Source organism: Nomascus leucogenys, chromosome 3 (genome assembly GCF_006542625.1).
Source record: "Nomascus leucogenys isolate Asia chromosome 3, Asia_NLE_v1, whole genome shotgun sequence".
Classification (NCBI taxonomy): domain Eukaryota; kingdom Metazoa; phylum Chordata; class Mammalia; order Primates; family Hylobatidae; genus Nomascus; species Nomascus leucogenys.
Genome location: NC_044383.1, coordinates 88455034 through 88472583, shown reverse-complemented (window position 1 = coordinate 88472583; position 17550 = coordinate 88455034). Strand labels below are relative to the sequence as shown.

At 33.0% G+C, this 17550-nt stretch overlaps 1 protein-coding gene across 7 annotated transcripts in view; it reads right to left on the bottom strand.

The window, feature by feature from the left end:
* The window catches only part of GRIK2 (glutamate ionotropic receptor kainate type subunit 2), a 672448-nt gene that overhangs the window by 53704 nt on the left and 601194 nt on the right, over nt 1–17550 (bottom strand). Inside the window, exon 14 of one of the 7 annotated variants that reach the window (XM_030809507.1) lies at nt 6288–7169. The exons of the other annotated variants lie outside the window; for them this stretch is intronic. Coding sequence (XP_030665367.1) covers nt 7116–7169 — 54 coding nt within the window. The 3' untranslated portion in view covers nt 6288–7115. Of the gene's footprint in view, nt 1–6287; nt 7170–17550 lie in introns of those variants that run through there. 7 annotated transcript variants of the gene reach the window in all.

Below are 17550 nucleotides of genomic sequence, written 5' to 3'. Positions count from 1 at the left end.
ATTTCGTGAATTTGATTGTTGGCCTCTTGAACTAGATTGGGGAAGTTCTTATGGATCACATCTTGAAATATATTTCCCAAGTTGCTTTTATTCTCCCCGTCTCTTTTAGGGACACCAGTGAGTTGTAGATTCAGTCTCCTTATCTAATCCCATATTTCTTGGACGTTTTGTTTGGCCCTTTTTCTTCTTTTTTTTAAAATTCTTTTCTGACTCTCCTATTTCAGAAAAAAAGTCTTAAAGCTCTCAGATTCTTTCCTCAGCATGGTCTATTCTGCTGTTAATACTTGCAAATGCAATATAAAATTATTATTGTGTGTTTTTCAGCTTTATCAGATTGATTATGTTCTTTTTCTATACTATTTTATCTGTCAGAATCTATAATGTTGACTTTGCTTCTTTATATTGGGTTTCAATATTCTCCTGAACCTTGATGATCTTCATTCCTATTCACTCTCTGAATTCTATTTCTGTCATTTTAGCAATCTCAGCCCAGTTAAGAATCCTTGTTGGACAACTAGTGCAGTCATTTGGAGGAAACACCCTCTAGTTTTTTGAGTTGTCAGAGTTCTTGTGCTGGTTCTTTCTCATCTTTGTGGGCTGATGTTCCTTCAGCAGTTAAAGTTGCTGCCCTTTAGATTTTTTTCTTTTATCCTATTTGATGACCTTGGGCGTTTGATTGTGACATAAGGTGGGTTCAGTCAATTGGCTTCATTACTGGAAGATTTAAGGGTGCCAAGGCTCAGGTCAGGACTCCTGGACTGGATTTTCTAAATCTGGTTTGGGAGCCATTGATATTAGGTCATACCTTTGATTTCTGGCTCCTTAAGATTAGGGAACTGCTGTGCTGGAGGCACTGAGGTGCTCCTGGGCCACTGGTCACAACACTCTGAATGGTGGTGCCAGCCAAAGCACTTCGCAGGGCAGTGGCAGTGGGATGTGTACCCATTTGCATGTGCCAGAAGCAGTGGCAGCAGCAGCATGGTGGAATACACGCTTTTAGCTGCTGTGGAGTGCTAGTGGGTGCCAGGGTGCTGGCCTCTGTGCAGGTGTTGGCAACAGCAACAGTGGCAGTATGATTTGGGGGCCAATGGCCCTGCCAGCAACTGTATGTGCATCTGTACTGGTAGTGGTGTTAGCAGTAGGGCAGGGATCTGGTGTAGGATTGTTTGTGTCCACATATATCAATACTAACCTTGAATATAAATGGGCTAAATGCCTTTAGTTAAAAGGCACAGAGTGGCAAGTGGATAAAGAAGCAAGATCCAATGGTATGCTGTCTTCAAGAAACCGATCTCACGTGCAATGACAGTAATTGGCTCAAAATAAAGGGATGGAGAAAAAGCTACCAAGCAAGAGAAACAAAGAAAAATGCAGGGGTAACAATTCTAATTTCAAACAAAACAGACATTAAATCAAAAAAGACAAAAAAAGAAGGGCATTAAATAATAGGAAAGGGTTCAATTCAACAAGAAGAACTAACTATAATAAATATATATGCACCCATCATAGGAGCACCCAGATTCCTAAATCAAGTTTTTGGAGACATTCAAAGAGACTTAGATTCCCACACAATAACAGTGGGAAACTTCAACACCTCACTGATATCATTAGACAGATCATTGAGTCAGAAAATTAACAAAGATATTCAGGACTTGAAAGATATTCAGCAGTTGACCGAATGGATCAGGTAGACATCTACAGAACTCTCCACCCCAAAACAACAGAATATACATTATTCTCTTCTACACTTGTCATATACTCTAAAATCAACTACACAATCAGATATAAAAGAATCCTCAGCAAATTTAAAAGAACCCCCTGTCATACCAACCACTCTCAGGGACCACAGCACAACAAAATAGAATTCAAGACTAAGAAAATTGCTCAAAACCATACAACTAGATGGAAATGAAACAACATGCTCCTGAATGACTTTGAGGTAAATAATGAAACTAAGGCAGAAATCAAGAAGTTCTTTGAAATGAATGAGAACAAAGATATAACATGCCAGAATTTCTGGGACACAGAATTTCTGGGACACATTCATAGCACTAAATGCCCACATCAAAATGTTAGAAAGAACTCAATTTAACAACCTAACATCACAATTAAAAGAACTAGAGAAGCAAGAGCAAACCAAGCCCAAAGCCAGGAAAAGACAAGAAATAACCCAAATCAGACCTGCACTGAAGGAGACTGAGACATGAAAAACTATTCAAAAGATCAATGAAGGCAGGAGTGGATTTTTTGAAAAAAAAAATTAACAAATAGACCACTAGCTAGACTAATAAAGAAAAGGAGAGATGATCCAAATAACCACAATGATAAATAATGAAGAGAATATTACCACTGACCCCACAGGAATACAAATAACCATCAAAGACTGTTATGAACACCTTGTACACACATGTGAAAATCTAGAAGAAATTGGTAAATTAATGAATAAATTACTGGACACATACAACCTCCAAAAACTAAACCAGGAATAAATTAGTTCCCTGAAAAGAACAATAATGAACTCCAAAATTTAATCAGTAATAAGTAGCCTGTCAATCAAAAAACCAGCCCAGGACCAGAGAGAATCACAACCAAATTCTACTAGATGTGCAAAGAAGAGCTGGTGCCATTCCTACTGAAACTATTTCAAAAAATTGAGGAGGAAGCACTCCTCCCTACCTTATTCTATGAGGCTGACATCATTCTGATACCAAAAGCTGGCAGAGGTACAACAAAAAAAGAAAACTTTAGGACAATATCCTTGATGAACACTGACGCAAAATTCTCAACAAAATACCAATAAACTGAATCTAGCAGCACATCAAAAACTAATCCACCACAATCAAGTAGGCATTTTCCCTGGGATTCAAGGTTGGTTCAGCATACACAAATCAACTAATGTGATTCATCATATAAAAATAACTAAAGACAAAACCACATGATTATCTAAATAGATGCAGAAAAGGCTTCAATAATATTTAACATCTTCTCATGTTAAAAACTCTCAACAAATTAGATATTGAAGGAACATATCTTAAAATAATAAGAGCTATCTGACAAACCCAAAGCCAACAGCATACTAAATAGGCAAAAGCTGGAAGCATTCCCCTTGAAAACTGGCTCAAGGCAAGGACGCCCTCTCTCACCACTCCTATTCAAAATAGTATTGAAAGTCGTGACAAGAGCAATGTGGCAAGAGAAAAAAATAAACGACACCTAAGCAGAAAGAGAGAGATTAAAGTATCCCTGTTTGTAGATGACATGATTCTATATCTAGAAAGCTCTGCATTCTCAGCCCAAAAGCTCAATAAGTTGGTAAACAACTTCAGCAAGGTTTCAGGTACAAAAACAACATATGAAAATAACTAGCATTCCTATACACAAGCAACAGCCAAGGTAAGAGCCAAATTAAAAATGCAATCCCATTCACAACTGCCACCAAAGGAATAAAATATTTAGAAATACAGCAAATCAGGGAGGTAAAAGATCTTTACCATGAGAATTTCAAGACATTCCTCAAAGAAATCAAAGACGACACAAACAAATAAACATTCTATACTCACAGGTAGGAAAAATCAGTATCATTAAAGTGGCCATAATGCCCAAAGCAATTTACAGATTCATGCTATTCTGATGAAGCTACTAATAACATTCTTCACAGAACTAGAAAAAAACAAAATTTAAAATTCACATGGAACCAAAAAAAGAGCTTGAATAGTCAAGGCACTCCTAAGCAAAAAGAACAAAGCTAGAGGCATTACATTACTGACTTCAAACTATACTACAAGGCTACAGTAACCAAAATGGGATGGTACTGGTACACAAACAGACACATAGACCAATGGAACAGAATAGAGAATCCAGAAATAAGGCCACATACCTACAACCCCCTCTTGGAACCAATAAACAATTAGAACAAGGTTTTAGGATTCAAAGTTAATATACAAATGATAGTTACTTTCCTATATACCAGCAAATGTAATTTGAAATTAAAAACAATACATTACTATTTGCATTAGGACCCTCCAAAATGAAATACTTAGGTATAAATCTCACAAAATATGCACAAGGTCTATATGAGAAAAATTATAACACTCTGATGAATGATTTCAAAAAAAAGAACCAAATAAATGGAGAGATATTCATGTTCATGGATAGGAAGACTCAATATTGTCAAGGTGTCAGATTTTTTCAACTTTATCTACAAAGTCAATACAATTCTAAACAAAATCTTAGCAAATTATTATATGCATTTTGGCAAACTGAGCCTAAAGTTTATGTGGAGATGCAAAAGGCCCATAATACTCAATTCAAATCAAAAAAGGGAAGAACAAAGTAAGGGGGCTGACACTACCCAATGTCAAGACTTACTGTAAAGTTACAGTAATCAACACAGTGTGGTATTGGTGAAAAAACAGGTAAGTTGACCAATAGAACAAAATAGATAGACCAGAAGTACCCCAACATAAATATAGTCACCTAATCTTTGACAGAGGAAAAAAGTCAATACAATGGAGCAAATAGTGCTAGAAAAACTTTATAAAAAGAAAAATGAATTTAGACACAGACCTTACACATTTCACAAAAAAAATACAAAATGGATCATAAAGTGAAATATAAAATACTAACCTATACAAATTATAGAAGATAGCAATGGAGAAAATCTAAGTAACTTTGGGTATGGGGACGACTTTTTAGATATAATACCAAAAGCATTATCTATAAAATAAATAACTTGGGCCTGGCATGGTGACTCACGCCTGTAATCCCAGAACTTTGGGAGGCCAAGGCGGGTGGATCATGAGGTCAGGAGATTGAGACCATCCTGGCTAACATGGTGAAACCCCGTCTCTACTAAAAATACAAAAAAATCAGCCGGGCGTGGTGGCGGGCGCCTGTAGTCCCAGCTACTTGGAGAGGCTGAGGCAGGAGAATGGCGTGAACCCGGGAGGTGGAGCATACAGTGAGCCGAGATCGCGCCACTGCACTCCAGCCTGGTTGACAGAGTGAGACTCCGCCTCAAAAAAAAAAAAAAAAGAAAGAAAAGAAAAGAAAGAAAAAAAGAAAGAACTCATAAGCTGGACTTCGTTAAAATTTAAAACCTTGCTCTGCAAAAGATAATGTCAAGAGAAGAAGACATGACAGACTGGGAAAAAAATATTTGCGAAAAACCTTCCAATAAAGAACTATTACCCAAAATATTCAGAGAAGTCTTAAAATTTATGAACAACGCATTTTAAAAATGGAGAAGAGATCAAAACAGACACCTCACCAAGGAAGAGCTATAGATAGAAAGCTTATGAAAATTTTTAGCATCATATATCATTAAGGAATTGCAAACTAAAACAACATTAAGATTCCACCACACACCTATTATAATGGCTAATATCCAGAACACTGACAACATCTAACATTAGTAAGAATGTGGAACAACAGGAACTCTCACTCATTGCTAGTTGGAATGCAAAATGGTGCCATTTTGGAAGACACTTTAGCAGACAGCTTGACAGTTTCTTATAAAACCAAACTTACTCTTCTCATATAATCCAGCAATCATGTTTCTTGATATTCACCCTAACGAGTTGAAAACTTATGTTCACTCAAAATCCTATTCATGAATGTTTACAGCAGCTTTATTCATAATTGCCAAGATTTAAAAGCCACCAAGATGTTTTTCATGAGATGGGTGGATAAATAAACTGAGGTATACCAACTCAATGGAATCAGTACTATTTATTAAATAGAAATGAACTCTCTACCCAAGAAAGAAAACACATGAAAGAAAATAAAATTAATATTACTCAGTGCAAGAAGCCAGTCTTGAAAGACTACTTACTGTATAATTCCAACTGTATGATATTCTGGAAAAGGCAAAACTATGGAGTCATTAAAAAAAAAGTGATTGTTATGGGTTAAGAAGAAGAGAGGGGGCCGGGTGCAGTGGCTCACGCCTGTAATCCCAGCACTTGGGGAGGCAGAGGGATAATCACGAGGTCAGGAGATCGGGACCATCCTGGCTAACATGGTGAAACCCAGCCTCTACTAAAAAACAAAAAAATTAGCCGGGCCTGGTGGCACATGCCTGTAGTCCCAGCTACTGGGGAGGCTGAGGCAGGAGAATCGCTTGAACTCAGGAGGCGATGGTTGCAGTGAGCCTAGATTGCACCATTGCACTTCAGCCTGAGCGACAGAGCGAGACTCTGCCTCACAAAAAAAAAAAAGAAAAGAAAAAAGAAAAAGAAGAAGGGGGGGAAGGAGGGAGGGAGGGATGAATAGGGAGAACACAGGATTAGGGCAGTGAAATTATTTTGCATTACACTATAATGGTAGATAAATATCATTAGACATTTTTCAAAACCCAAAAAATACAATATCAAGAGTGAAACAGTATAAACTATGGACATTGGGTGATAATGATGTGCCAGTGTTAAGTCCATCAATAGTAACAAATACAACCATTCTGGTGCAGCATATTGATAGTGGGAGAGATTGTGCACGTGTGTTGACTGGTGGGTATACTATAACTTTCTCTACTTTCTGTTCAATATTGCTGTGAACTTTAAAATGCTCTAAAATAAAGTTTATTAATTTATATATGTATATATATACATGTTGCTTAAGTTTTCATAAAGCTGTAGTTACATATTGCACTCAAGCATTAAAAGCACAAATATATGCACATGCCCTGCTTTTGTATTTCATGGTTTCTAAAATCTTTTAAACAAGGTAATACTTATTAATGATTTTTCCCAGAAGACTGCATACACTCATTTTACCATGCATCTCACACACAATAATATGATTTCCTACCTAATATAGTATAGTTGTTGAGTGTGTCCATGTATCTCATACATAGCAAAATTAGGCAGTTTACACAGTAAGAGTTTGGAAAAGTAAAATCAAGGATGGGGAAACAGGTATAGGCAAGAGTAAACTCATTAGTTTAATAAGGAAACTTAGAGTATCAAAGACTTTTTGTATATAAAGTTTTAGGGAGTAATTAATCCAGAAGTCATTTTCTTACATCTAAAAGCCTTGTCAGTCTATTACTTCCCTTTACTGTGGCCACTTGGGGAAAGAGAAGTTCTTCCTTTTTAACAGTTTCTGTTGAAGGTATTTCACAGAGAGAGAAGTGGAGATGCATGAAGAACCTTAACGGAAGTCATATGAACCTGCATTTTAATAATCCAGGACAAGTAATGTTATAGAATTAAAGAGCTATAGTTTCAGGAAATGCAAATAATCTCTTAAATTTAAACAACTAGAAGTAGAAACTGAATAAACTTGAAATTTATATAAAAGCCCAACAAGAAATAATCATTGTAATGATAATAAAGTAAGGCATCATTCAAAACGGAGCAAACAAAAGTAAGTCTGTGATATAGAACCACAAAATGCAAAATCAAAAGGATTCATTAGTTGTATCTGACAATTATTTTTCAATTTATGTGTTCAGAAAACATAAAGTACATATCTACATCAACCATCTAGTAACCAAAATAAAAAACCAATCTAATAAATACTTAGATATACATTCTCAAAATAACTGGTTGTACAAATTTATTTCAATTAATTTATACCAATAATACTTTTTGATGTTGATTTTAAGTAATTTTATCTAAATCTGTTCTTCTGTTACTTAACAACAGTAAAAAATTTGTTCTTTAAACATAATTTAACTATGGACATGTGTGTATACATGTATATTACATATTATTTATTTACAAAATATGCATAACACAACATTTTGAAGTTTTTTCCTTGAGATTTATATTATAATAGCATGGTTCTGGTTATAAATGGCTGTAGAGTAACTATTATTTTTCAAAGTCCTGAAGCACTCACTTTCAGTGAGAGTCACTGTGATTCACTAGGAGTTTGCTGTGGATTCATTAGGACTCATAAAATTATTTTGATCAGATAAATACTGTTAGAAAATATTTTACAGTTGGAAAAGACAAAAGTGAAGACTTAAATTGTTCACTTAGTATTAGCGTCTCATGTTTTAGAGGCAAAATTCCTTCTAGAATTCAAATCTTTAAATTCCCAGAGTTTATTATTAATGATGGGTCACATGAGTCTTCTTTGTTAATTGTAATTTGTGCTTACCTCTTGGTGCGTCCATATAAAATATTTTTTACTTTTCTTTATCATTGAAATACTTTGTTACTTGTTCTCTGTCATCAGGTGACATTGCTTTCAACTTTGCTGAAGCCATTAAAATTGGTTCCATCAAATAGCTTATGCCTATGTTGTAAATTCTCAAAACTACTCCGTTCTGTTTTCACCCCCTCTGTTCTGTTGCCTGGTCATGTGCTGTTTTGTGTCCTCCAAGTCCTCTTTCCGAAAAGCATGCTTTCTCTTTCTTGTCTTTTTCTATCTTGACCTTTCAAGTTGTTCCTTCCTATTTGCACACTGAAGCTTTACAGTCACAGACCAATGGTTTCCTCACATTCTTTAGCTAGACTTCATGACACCTGCCTCTCTCCTTGGCATAAAACACTTTACTTTTCTGGTTCCACCTTTCTAATCTACTTTAAAATGTTGTTGTTTTTTTCCTTTTCCCTGCCTTCTAACTTTTGATTTTCTTAATGTTCTACCATTGCCTTTTCTTATCAACTTCACCTTGGTAAGACCATCAGTTTAAAAACTAGAATAATAATGTGTTAATGGAACCCCTTTCCCTTACTTATACTTCCAATGTAGTGAGATCTTTTTCTACATTTAGGAAGGATAGAGATATTCCCCTAAGGGACAATAAAATGTCCAATAATTTATTTAACATTGCCATCTACTTAATCCCAGCCTCTTAAACTAGACCCAGCCCAGAGTGAATTAAACCTCTTCCCCAAGAAAACTTTCTTTTTTGCAATTTATATTTATATAAATGGCATTACCCTTTTTTACTTTCCTCCCCCACTATCATCTAATATGAAAATTTTTGATTCCATTTGTTTCAACAATTGCATTGTTTCAGTGCAATTCAATTCTTTAAGCTTAATACGAATGGTTTATGTAATTGTTCTCATGCTATTTGGTGGGAGGAAAACAAAATGTAGTAGTATTGCCACCTCCATAAATACAGGGTCAAAAGAAGAATACAACTATTGTTGCTGATGATGCAAGGTAGAATGAGTACTGTCACAAAGTGAAGGTGGCAGGAAAAGAATATTCTAACAGCTTGCAAACCCTGCATTTAAATATTTATGTCATTTATCTTTCCTTTATCTAGTTGTCAAATTTTACTTTATTTCGGGACCTAATTACTTCTCACTCAAACTCATACTATGAATTCTTACATTGGTCTCATTTCCTCCCATTTCTCTCCTTTTCAATTATCTTCTCAAAATGTATTTTCTTATCTCCTCACTCTGCACCAAACAGTTACAATCATGACTTTCTACAAACTCTCATGGGCTACAACCACACTTCATGTAGAGTTATCTTTCAGGAACCATCCATATTCAATTTGGTATATTACTTTTACTGGAAACAATTGTCTTAAAAACTGGAATATGTTTTATTTACAATTGTATCATGCACAACACCCAATCTAGCTTTTTATACATAATAGGTTCTTAAAAATATACATTAATTTTCACAGAATTAGGAGTATTTCTAAATTACTGAAGAGGGTCTCATAAAGTTCTTCAACAGAATACTAATTATTTCCATTTAAAATTACACAGAAAATATGCATTTATTTTTTGTCAAATGTATGTTACACAAACATGATGATAATTATTATAGTAATATCAAACAATAATGATTATTTGCAATTTTATTATATTAGAACTTGCAAATACATAATTCATTTGATCTCTCAAAACATTATTCCATAAACGTGCTATGAAAAAAATGACAGGGCTTATAGGGGTCAAGGGGCTTAATAAGGATCATTATCTCAGTATGAAACTATACTGGACCAGATGCAATGACTCACGCCTATAATCTCAGCACTTTGGGAGGCCAAGGCAGGAGAATCACTTGAGCCCAGTTGTTTGGAACCAGCTTGGGCAACATGGCGAAACCCTGTCTCTACAAAAAATACAAAAATTAGCCAGGAGTGGAGGTGCCTGTAGTCCAGCTACTCAAGAGGTTGAGATGAGAGAATTGCTTACACCTGGGAGATCCAGGCTGCAATGAGTTATCATCACGCCACTGTACTCCAACCTGGGCCACAGAGAGAAACTCTGTCTCAAAAAAAAAAATACATATAAATAAAAGGCTTATCATCTGTTCTCAAATCAAATACCCTTTCTACTATTATATTTATATTTCTACTATTATTTCCTAAGTATTATACCAAGAAATAAAAGATAGTCTCCTACATTTTCATTGAATTGCTCTGATTCTATTCTACAGAATTAAATAATTTTTGAAAGTATTTATTTTTTTATTACACAATGGTATATTTTTTCTGCACTAATGTTATGAAAAACATTTACTTAGCAGAATTCTTGGTGCTATGGGCTAAATTGTATCCCCCTCAAATTCATTTGTTGACATCCTAACCCTCAATACCTGAGAATGTGATTGTATTTGGAGATAGATGCCTTTAAACGGGTAATTAAGTTAAAATAAGGCCATCGCAGTGAGCCTTAATCTAACTAAGCTTGAATCTTTATAACAGGAAATGAGGACACATGAGACACTAGGTACACATGTGCATGCAGAAGAGAGACCACATGCACCCCCAGAGAAGGTGGCCAAAGAGAGAGGTTTTAGAAGAATCCAACCCTGTCAGCGTCTTGATCTTGAACTTCCAGTCTCCAAAACTGACAGAGAGTTAATATCTATTGTTTAAGTTACCCAATCTATAATATTCTGTTATAGTAGCCATACCAAAGTAATATAATACACTTGGATAAGAAATAAAATATATTTTCACTTATTATATTTGAAGTTTGGTGTAAAAGTGAATTTACTGGACTAAATGTTATGCTTTAAGCATTCTAAACAATGATTCAATGAAAAAATTAATGAACAAAGTAAGTGTTTAATGTGTCAAAGATAAAGCTTACTTTTATGGAACAGTTATATAAATGGAAAGATTTATATAGGAAGGCCAATAAAGAGATTTATTCCCTCAGGGTTATGCGTAAGACTGAGTCAACCATCAATTGCTCTTTTTGGCCAAGAATCACACTTATGCATAGATCCAGAGCTCAATGATTGGACTCTGGCATTTACTCACTTAAATTGTATAATATCAATAAAATTATGCTGCTAATTTATAAATAAGAAGTCCCAAATATATAGCCAAAATAAAGATCACAACTTACAGATTAGACGTTAATCTTTTATTTGAAGATCAGCGTTTTAAAGAACTTCTTTCACAGAGTCTCATATTGTGGATATGTATAAGATTATATGATTGTATGTGTGTATTATGTCTATACACATATATATGTATTATCATAGAGGGAATTGTGTATATAAGCTTATTATATAAATATATATAATATATATACTGCACATATGAAATATTGTCCTTCTATTCTAGTCAGTACAAACCTAAACCAAAAGATTAAAAATTCAGGAGTAACAAAATATGTAAAAAGAAGTACATGAGAAGCTGCTATTTCTTGACAGGAGTATTAATAAATATAGGCTACTGTTCTCCTGCCACCTATACCAATTACAAAATATTTTTATGCCAGAAACTAGTATTAAAATATTAATAATTCCCTGGAAATGCAAAAGGAATAGATCCTGCTGTTGACGAAAGAAAGAAAGAAAGAAAGAAAGAAAGAAAGAAAGAAAGAAAAGAAAGAAAGAAAGAAAAAGAAAGAAAGAAAGAAAGAAAGAGAAAGAAAGAAAGAAAAAAGAAAGAAAGAAAGAAAGAAAGAAAGAAAGAAAGAAAGAAAGAAAGAAAGAAAGAAAGAAAGAAAAGCTAGCAAGCAAGCAAGCAAGCAAGCACTGGAGAAAGGTGGTGGGGGGGCAGTTTAACTATAATAATATAATGTGAAAAGCTATTCTATATAAATACATTTCTCTCCTTCATATTAGGCATATTATACTCTGGTTCTAAAGAGCAAAAATAACAATAGCTGATCTTTGTATGAAGAAGTGAGAATAAAAACAATGTTGCACTAGAGGGCAGACTGAATGAAGGATGAGCAACAGGTGTATATGGCGCTTTCACTCCCAAGAATTGAATTGCTTCTGACCCTCTGTGATCATATGGTCATTATATGGATTTAGTAATTTTAACTTTGAAACATGAATCTTAGAATTAAGCAGGCCTTAAGTGGAGGTATAGAAACATTTTCAAAAGGGCATGTTACATTTTAATATAAGGAGGTGTGTGGACAAATGAAACCAGATCATAAAAGCAGTAGATTGGTACTTTGAGGCAACCCCTACCTCTCTCTCTAACATCCTAAAAGCTTTATAAGGTGTAAACCAGAAACTAGTCTTTTCTCCCTCCCCTCAGTTTGTTATTATGATCCAAGGTAGATAATGGTTCCAAAAAAAAAAAAAGAAATGAACTTACAGGAAAAAAAAATTGATATACAAGGGACATAAAGAACTGTAAAGGACAGCATACTGAACAAGAATAGCAAATTAGAAATAATTAATGAAAAGTATGAAGGTAATATAAGTATATAAATATACTCAAATAAATAATTAACACTCAAAAACAGAGGGAGTATGAACAAATATAAATGCAAATATAAAATACATTGGTGATACTAGATGATAAAATATGGTAGTTGAAATAATGAAAGAAATAAATGTGTACTTAAAATTAAAGAAAGCTTACATAAATACAAATCTTCTACAGAAACATAGATGGAATTAGTAAAAGAGAAAAAAAGAAAATATAGTTAACAAAAATAAAACTTTAATACCTAGTCAATATGATTATGTTATAAATCAGATTTATAAAGTTTTCAGACTGCTAAGCAGTATAGAATTTTTAAAATTAACTTCTAGTTACACTATACAGAAAGTTTTGAATTTTAAAAACGAAATTATATCAATTAAAAGGAACAATTATTAGATACTTATTGGTCTTCACAACAGCAACTCTAGATGGGAGAAGTCAAAGGAATAATATTGTTGAATAGTTGACAGAAAATACTGTAGTCTAATTTTTTCCAGTAAACTGGCAGATATATGCAATGACAAAATAAAACAGTCTTTGTCCTGCAAGGACAGGTTTTGTTAATAAACAATATACTATAGAAAGAAAAAATAATTTCAATATGTCATGTATTTGGGATATGAATAACAATAATCACTAAATTATTTGTTAAAGATTAATGTCATCAACATAAATAAGAAACAAAGTTTTAAAATAAATGTAGTATGTTTATTACAATCAAGAAATTTATATAATATCAATATGATATGTGTTTTGGGTGTTGTGATATCAGTGAGCCAGAGGATTCCAAGATGATTCCAGGAAGTGAATAGCAAAATAGAAACATAAGCATGAGTGCATATATATATGCACTTGCATTCCATTTGTCCCATGTTTATTCACCTATATATCTATATGTGTGCAATTCCATTTATCCCATATGTAAATATATATATGAATAAACATAGGATAAATGGAATTGTGATAAACAAATGAATATAAAATGGAAAAGCTGTAGTAAATTGTAACACAAATGTCATTAAAGTTAATAAAACTAAGTTAAACTTATATCAAGGCACTAACTTCAGATTGGATAAGAAAAAATATTCTAGGTTTGTGAAATCTATAAGATATACAATCAAAAGAACAAAGAAAGTTTAAAAATAAAAGCATTGCAATTTAAATAAGACAATTAAAATCAAAGAATCCTATTCAAGCAACTGTATAATTAAAAATAGAACTTAAGTATACAATCATAAAGGATAAAGTCAAATTCCATACACTAAACATAGATGAATAGAATATAACAAGTATAAATCTATACATGTATCTAAAAATGTAGCCTTTTTATATATTTATAAATAACAACTGATGAAATTATAGGTAAAAATGAATACATCTGTGATAATAGGTGGGATTGTAATTAGAGACATCTTTTTTATCATTGTTCTTTCAGTGACTGAATAATTATGAAGGAATCAATAAAGAAGTGTACAAATATTTGATTCTTGTATTCAATATGTTAATGTATGTTACCCAAAATAACCAAAAATAATTTCATAGCATAAGTAAACTTAACAAAAATAGACTGTGTAAAGAATACAATGAAAGCATTAATAAATTGCAACACTGAAGAGCAGAGATAATATGTTCTCAGTGAATCATCAGATAGAATTAAAATGCTATAAAAATAGCTAAAAGCATATATCCATACATATATACATACATACACACATATGTATATATAATTATACATAATTATATATACATATGTGTGTATATACTGTGTATGTATATACTAACATGTATAATATACATATAATATAATACATATATAACATACATATACATAATATATACATGCACATATACTACATACATATATAATATATATAGTATGTATATACACACAAACACACACACACATACACACACACATAATGCAGGCATTTAGCTTAAAAAATCAAGCTCATTGTGATACTAGACCAATAAAATCAAAATCATTCCCCTAAATATTAATAATCAAATATTAATAGGGCTAGTATCATATAAATAATAATATAAATTATCAAATATCTAAGAATAAAGAAGAAAGCTTTAAAACTATTAAATGGCTTAGACAAAACCTGGAGGGGATAGAGATTAATAGCATTCCAAGATAAGTTCACTTTTTTAGGTATCCACTCTCAACAAACTTATATGCATTTTAATAAAATATGTTTAAACTATTAAGCCTTATAAGAGTGGAAAAACTTTGAAATTAATTTCTGATAAAATTAAATTAGAAATCAAATTAACAGAAAGATAGCTAGAAAATCATTGATTACTTAGACAATAGCACAATTTCATATAACAAGTGAAGGAAGAAATCAAAAGAGAAATTTAAAAGCATTCTGATTTGAATGAACATGAAAATAAAATATATAAAATGTATCAGTTTTAGGTAAAGTAGTAACACTATGTGAAGCAGTAGCACTACACAACCAGATTAGAAAAGATAAAAAAAGATTCAAATCCAGTACTTCAACTTCCACTTAAGTATTCAATAGCAAAGACTTGGAACCAACCCAAACGCCCATCAATGATAGACTGGATAAAGAAAATGTGGCACATATAAACCATGGAATACTATGCAGTCATAAAAAAGAATGAGTTCATGTCCTTTGCAGGGACATGGATGAAGCTGGAAACCGTCATTCTCAGCAAACTAACAGAGGAACAGAAAACCAAACACCACATGTTCTCATTCATGAGTGGGAGCTGAACAATGAGAACACATGTACACAGGGAGGGGAACATCACATACCGGGGCCTGTCGGGGGTTGGGGAGCAAGGAGAGGGAGTGCACTGGGACAAATACCTAATGCATGTGGGGCTTAAAACCTAGATAACGGGTTGATAGTTTCAGCAAACCACCATGGCACATGTATACCTGTGTAACAAACCTGCACCTTCTGCACATGTATCCCAGAACTTAAAGTAAAATGAAAAAGTAAAAAAATTAAAGAGGAAGAATGCCTGGAACAGTGTTTGGCACCTAGTGGGCATTTGGGTTTTTGGTTAACTATTTGAATATTATGTTATGTTATGGCAAATAATGACTTTCACTCACTCACTATTTAGAAGTATCCTGAAGTATCTATATTTTTTAAAAATTCAGCTCAATTATATATTTTATTAGAAGTAGGAATAATATGAATAAAGAATGTCGGGATATCAGAAAAAAAGAATTAGAAAAAAGAGAACAAATGAAACCAACAGTAAGCAAAGAAAGGGCACAATATAGATTACAGTGGAAAATGATTAACTAGAAAAGAGAAATATAGAGAAAATCAATGAAAATCTAAATCTGACTCTTTCAAAATGTCAATAAAATTTACCAGGCTCAAACTAGATTGACCAGAAACAAAACAGAGAAACACAAGTTACCAGTAGCAGGAATGTGAGAAGTGACGCCACTGTAGATTTTACAGATATATTTTTAAAAATACTAATAAGGCAACATTGTGAAAAACGTTAAACCAGTAAGTTCAACAGCATAGATAAGTGGACAAATACTTTGAAAGACACAAATTACCAAAGCTCACTAAAAATAATATGGATAACCTAAGTAATCCTATAGTTATAAAAAACAGAACTTGTCATTAAAAACAGAAAACCAAATACCTCATGTTGTTACTTCTAAGTGAAAACTAACCATTGAGCACACCTGGATGTAAATATGGGAACAATAGGCACTGTGGACTACTAGAGGGGTGAGGTAGGGAGGAGGCATAGGTTGAAAAACTACCCGTTGGGTACTATGCTCACTACCTGGGTGATAGGCCCATTACCCCAAACTTCAGTTTCAAGCAATATTCCCATGTAACAGACCTGCATGTGTACCCTCCGCATCAAAAAAAAAAAAAAAAAAAAAAAAGCCTTCAATGAAGAAAACCCTATGCCCAGGTGATATCACAGTATCACAGTAAATTCTACCAAACATTAAAAAAAATTTTAATTAACTATTCCAGAAAATTGAAGATAGAATATTCTTAACATGATATAAAACAAACATAACACTGAAAGTGAAACTAGCAAACAACAGAAGCAAACTTTAGACCAATATCCCTTGTGAACATAGATGCAAACGTTTTTCAGAAAATGTTAACAAGTAGATTCAATACTAAACCAACCAACAAACAAACAAAAAGACCAATTTGAGTTTATCTCGGGAATACAAGGTTGCTTTAACATTAGAATAAAAAAGAATATCTTTCATCATATACACATATGATCATCCCAATAGATTTCTAAAAAGCATAAGAGAAATCGAGCTATTGTTCCTGATTTTAAAACACTAAAAAGAATATTTCAGTAAACAAGAAAGGAAAATTCCCCAACCCGATATAAGTTACCTATAATGACCTGAAGCTAATATACTTAATTATGTAAAAATGAATGTTTTCCCCTTTGATAGGAAAAAAAGGAAAATATATCTTTTCTCACTATTCCTAGTCAAATTTCCAGTCAATATGGTAAGGCACAAAAACCTTGTATAGTCATTTGGATTGGTGGGGAAGAGAAAAACCTTTTTTTTCCATAGACAACATATTACTCTACAAAAAAAAAAAATCTTCTTGAACTAATAAGAGAGCTTAACACATGTCTCAGGATACAAGATCACTATTAACAATCAATTGTGTTTCTACAAAAGTGAAATTTTTGAAAATACTATTTACAATAGCATCAAAATTATGAAATACTTGGGGATAGCCAGAAAATTTGTGTAAGATCTGGAAACTGAAAACTAAAAAGTATTACTAAGAGAAATTCAACATTAATGATGAAATACAGTCTGCTTATATAGTAAAATTATCCATTTTTAAGATGTCAATTATTCCCCAAATGATCTATAAATTCAATGACATTCCAATGAAATTCTCAGTAAGTATTTTCATAGAATTTGGCATGCTGACTCT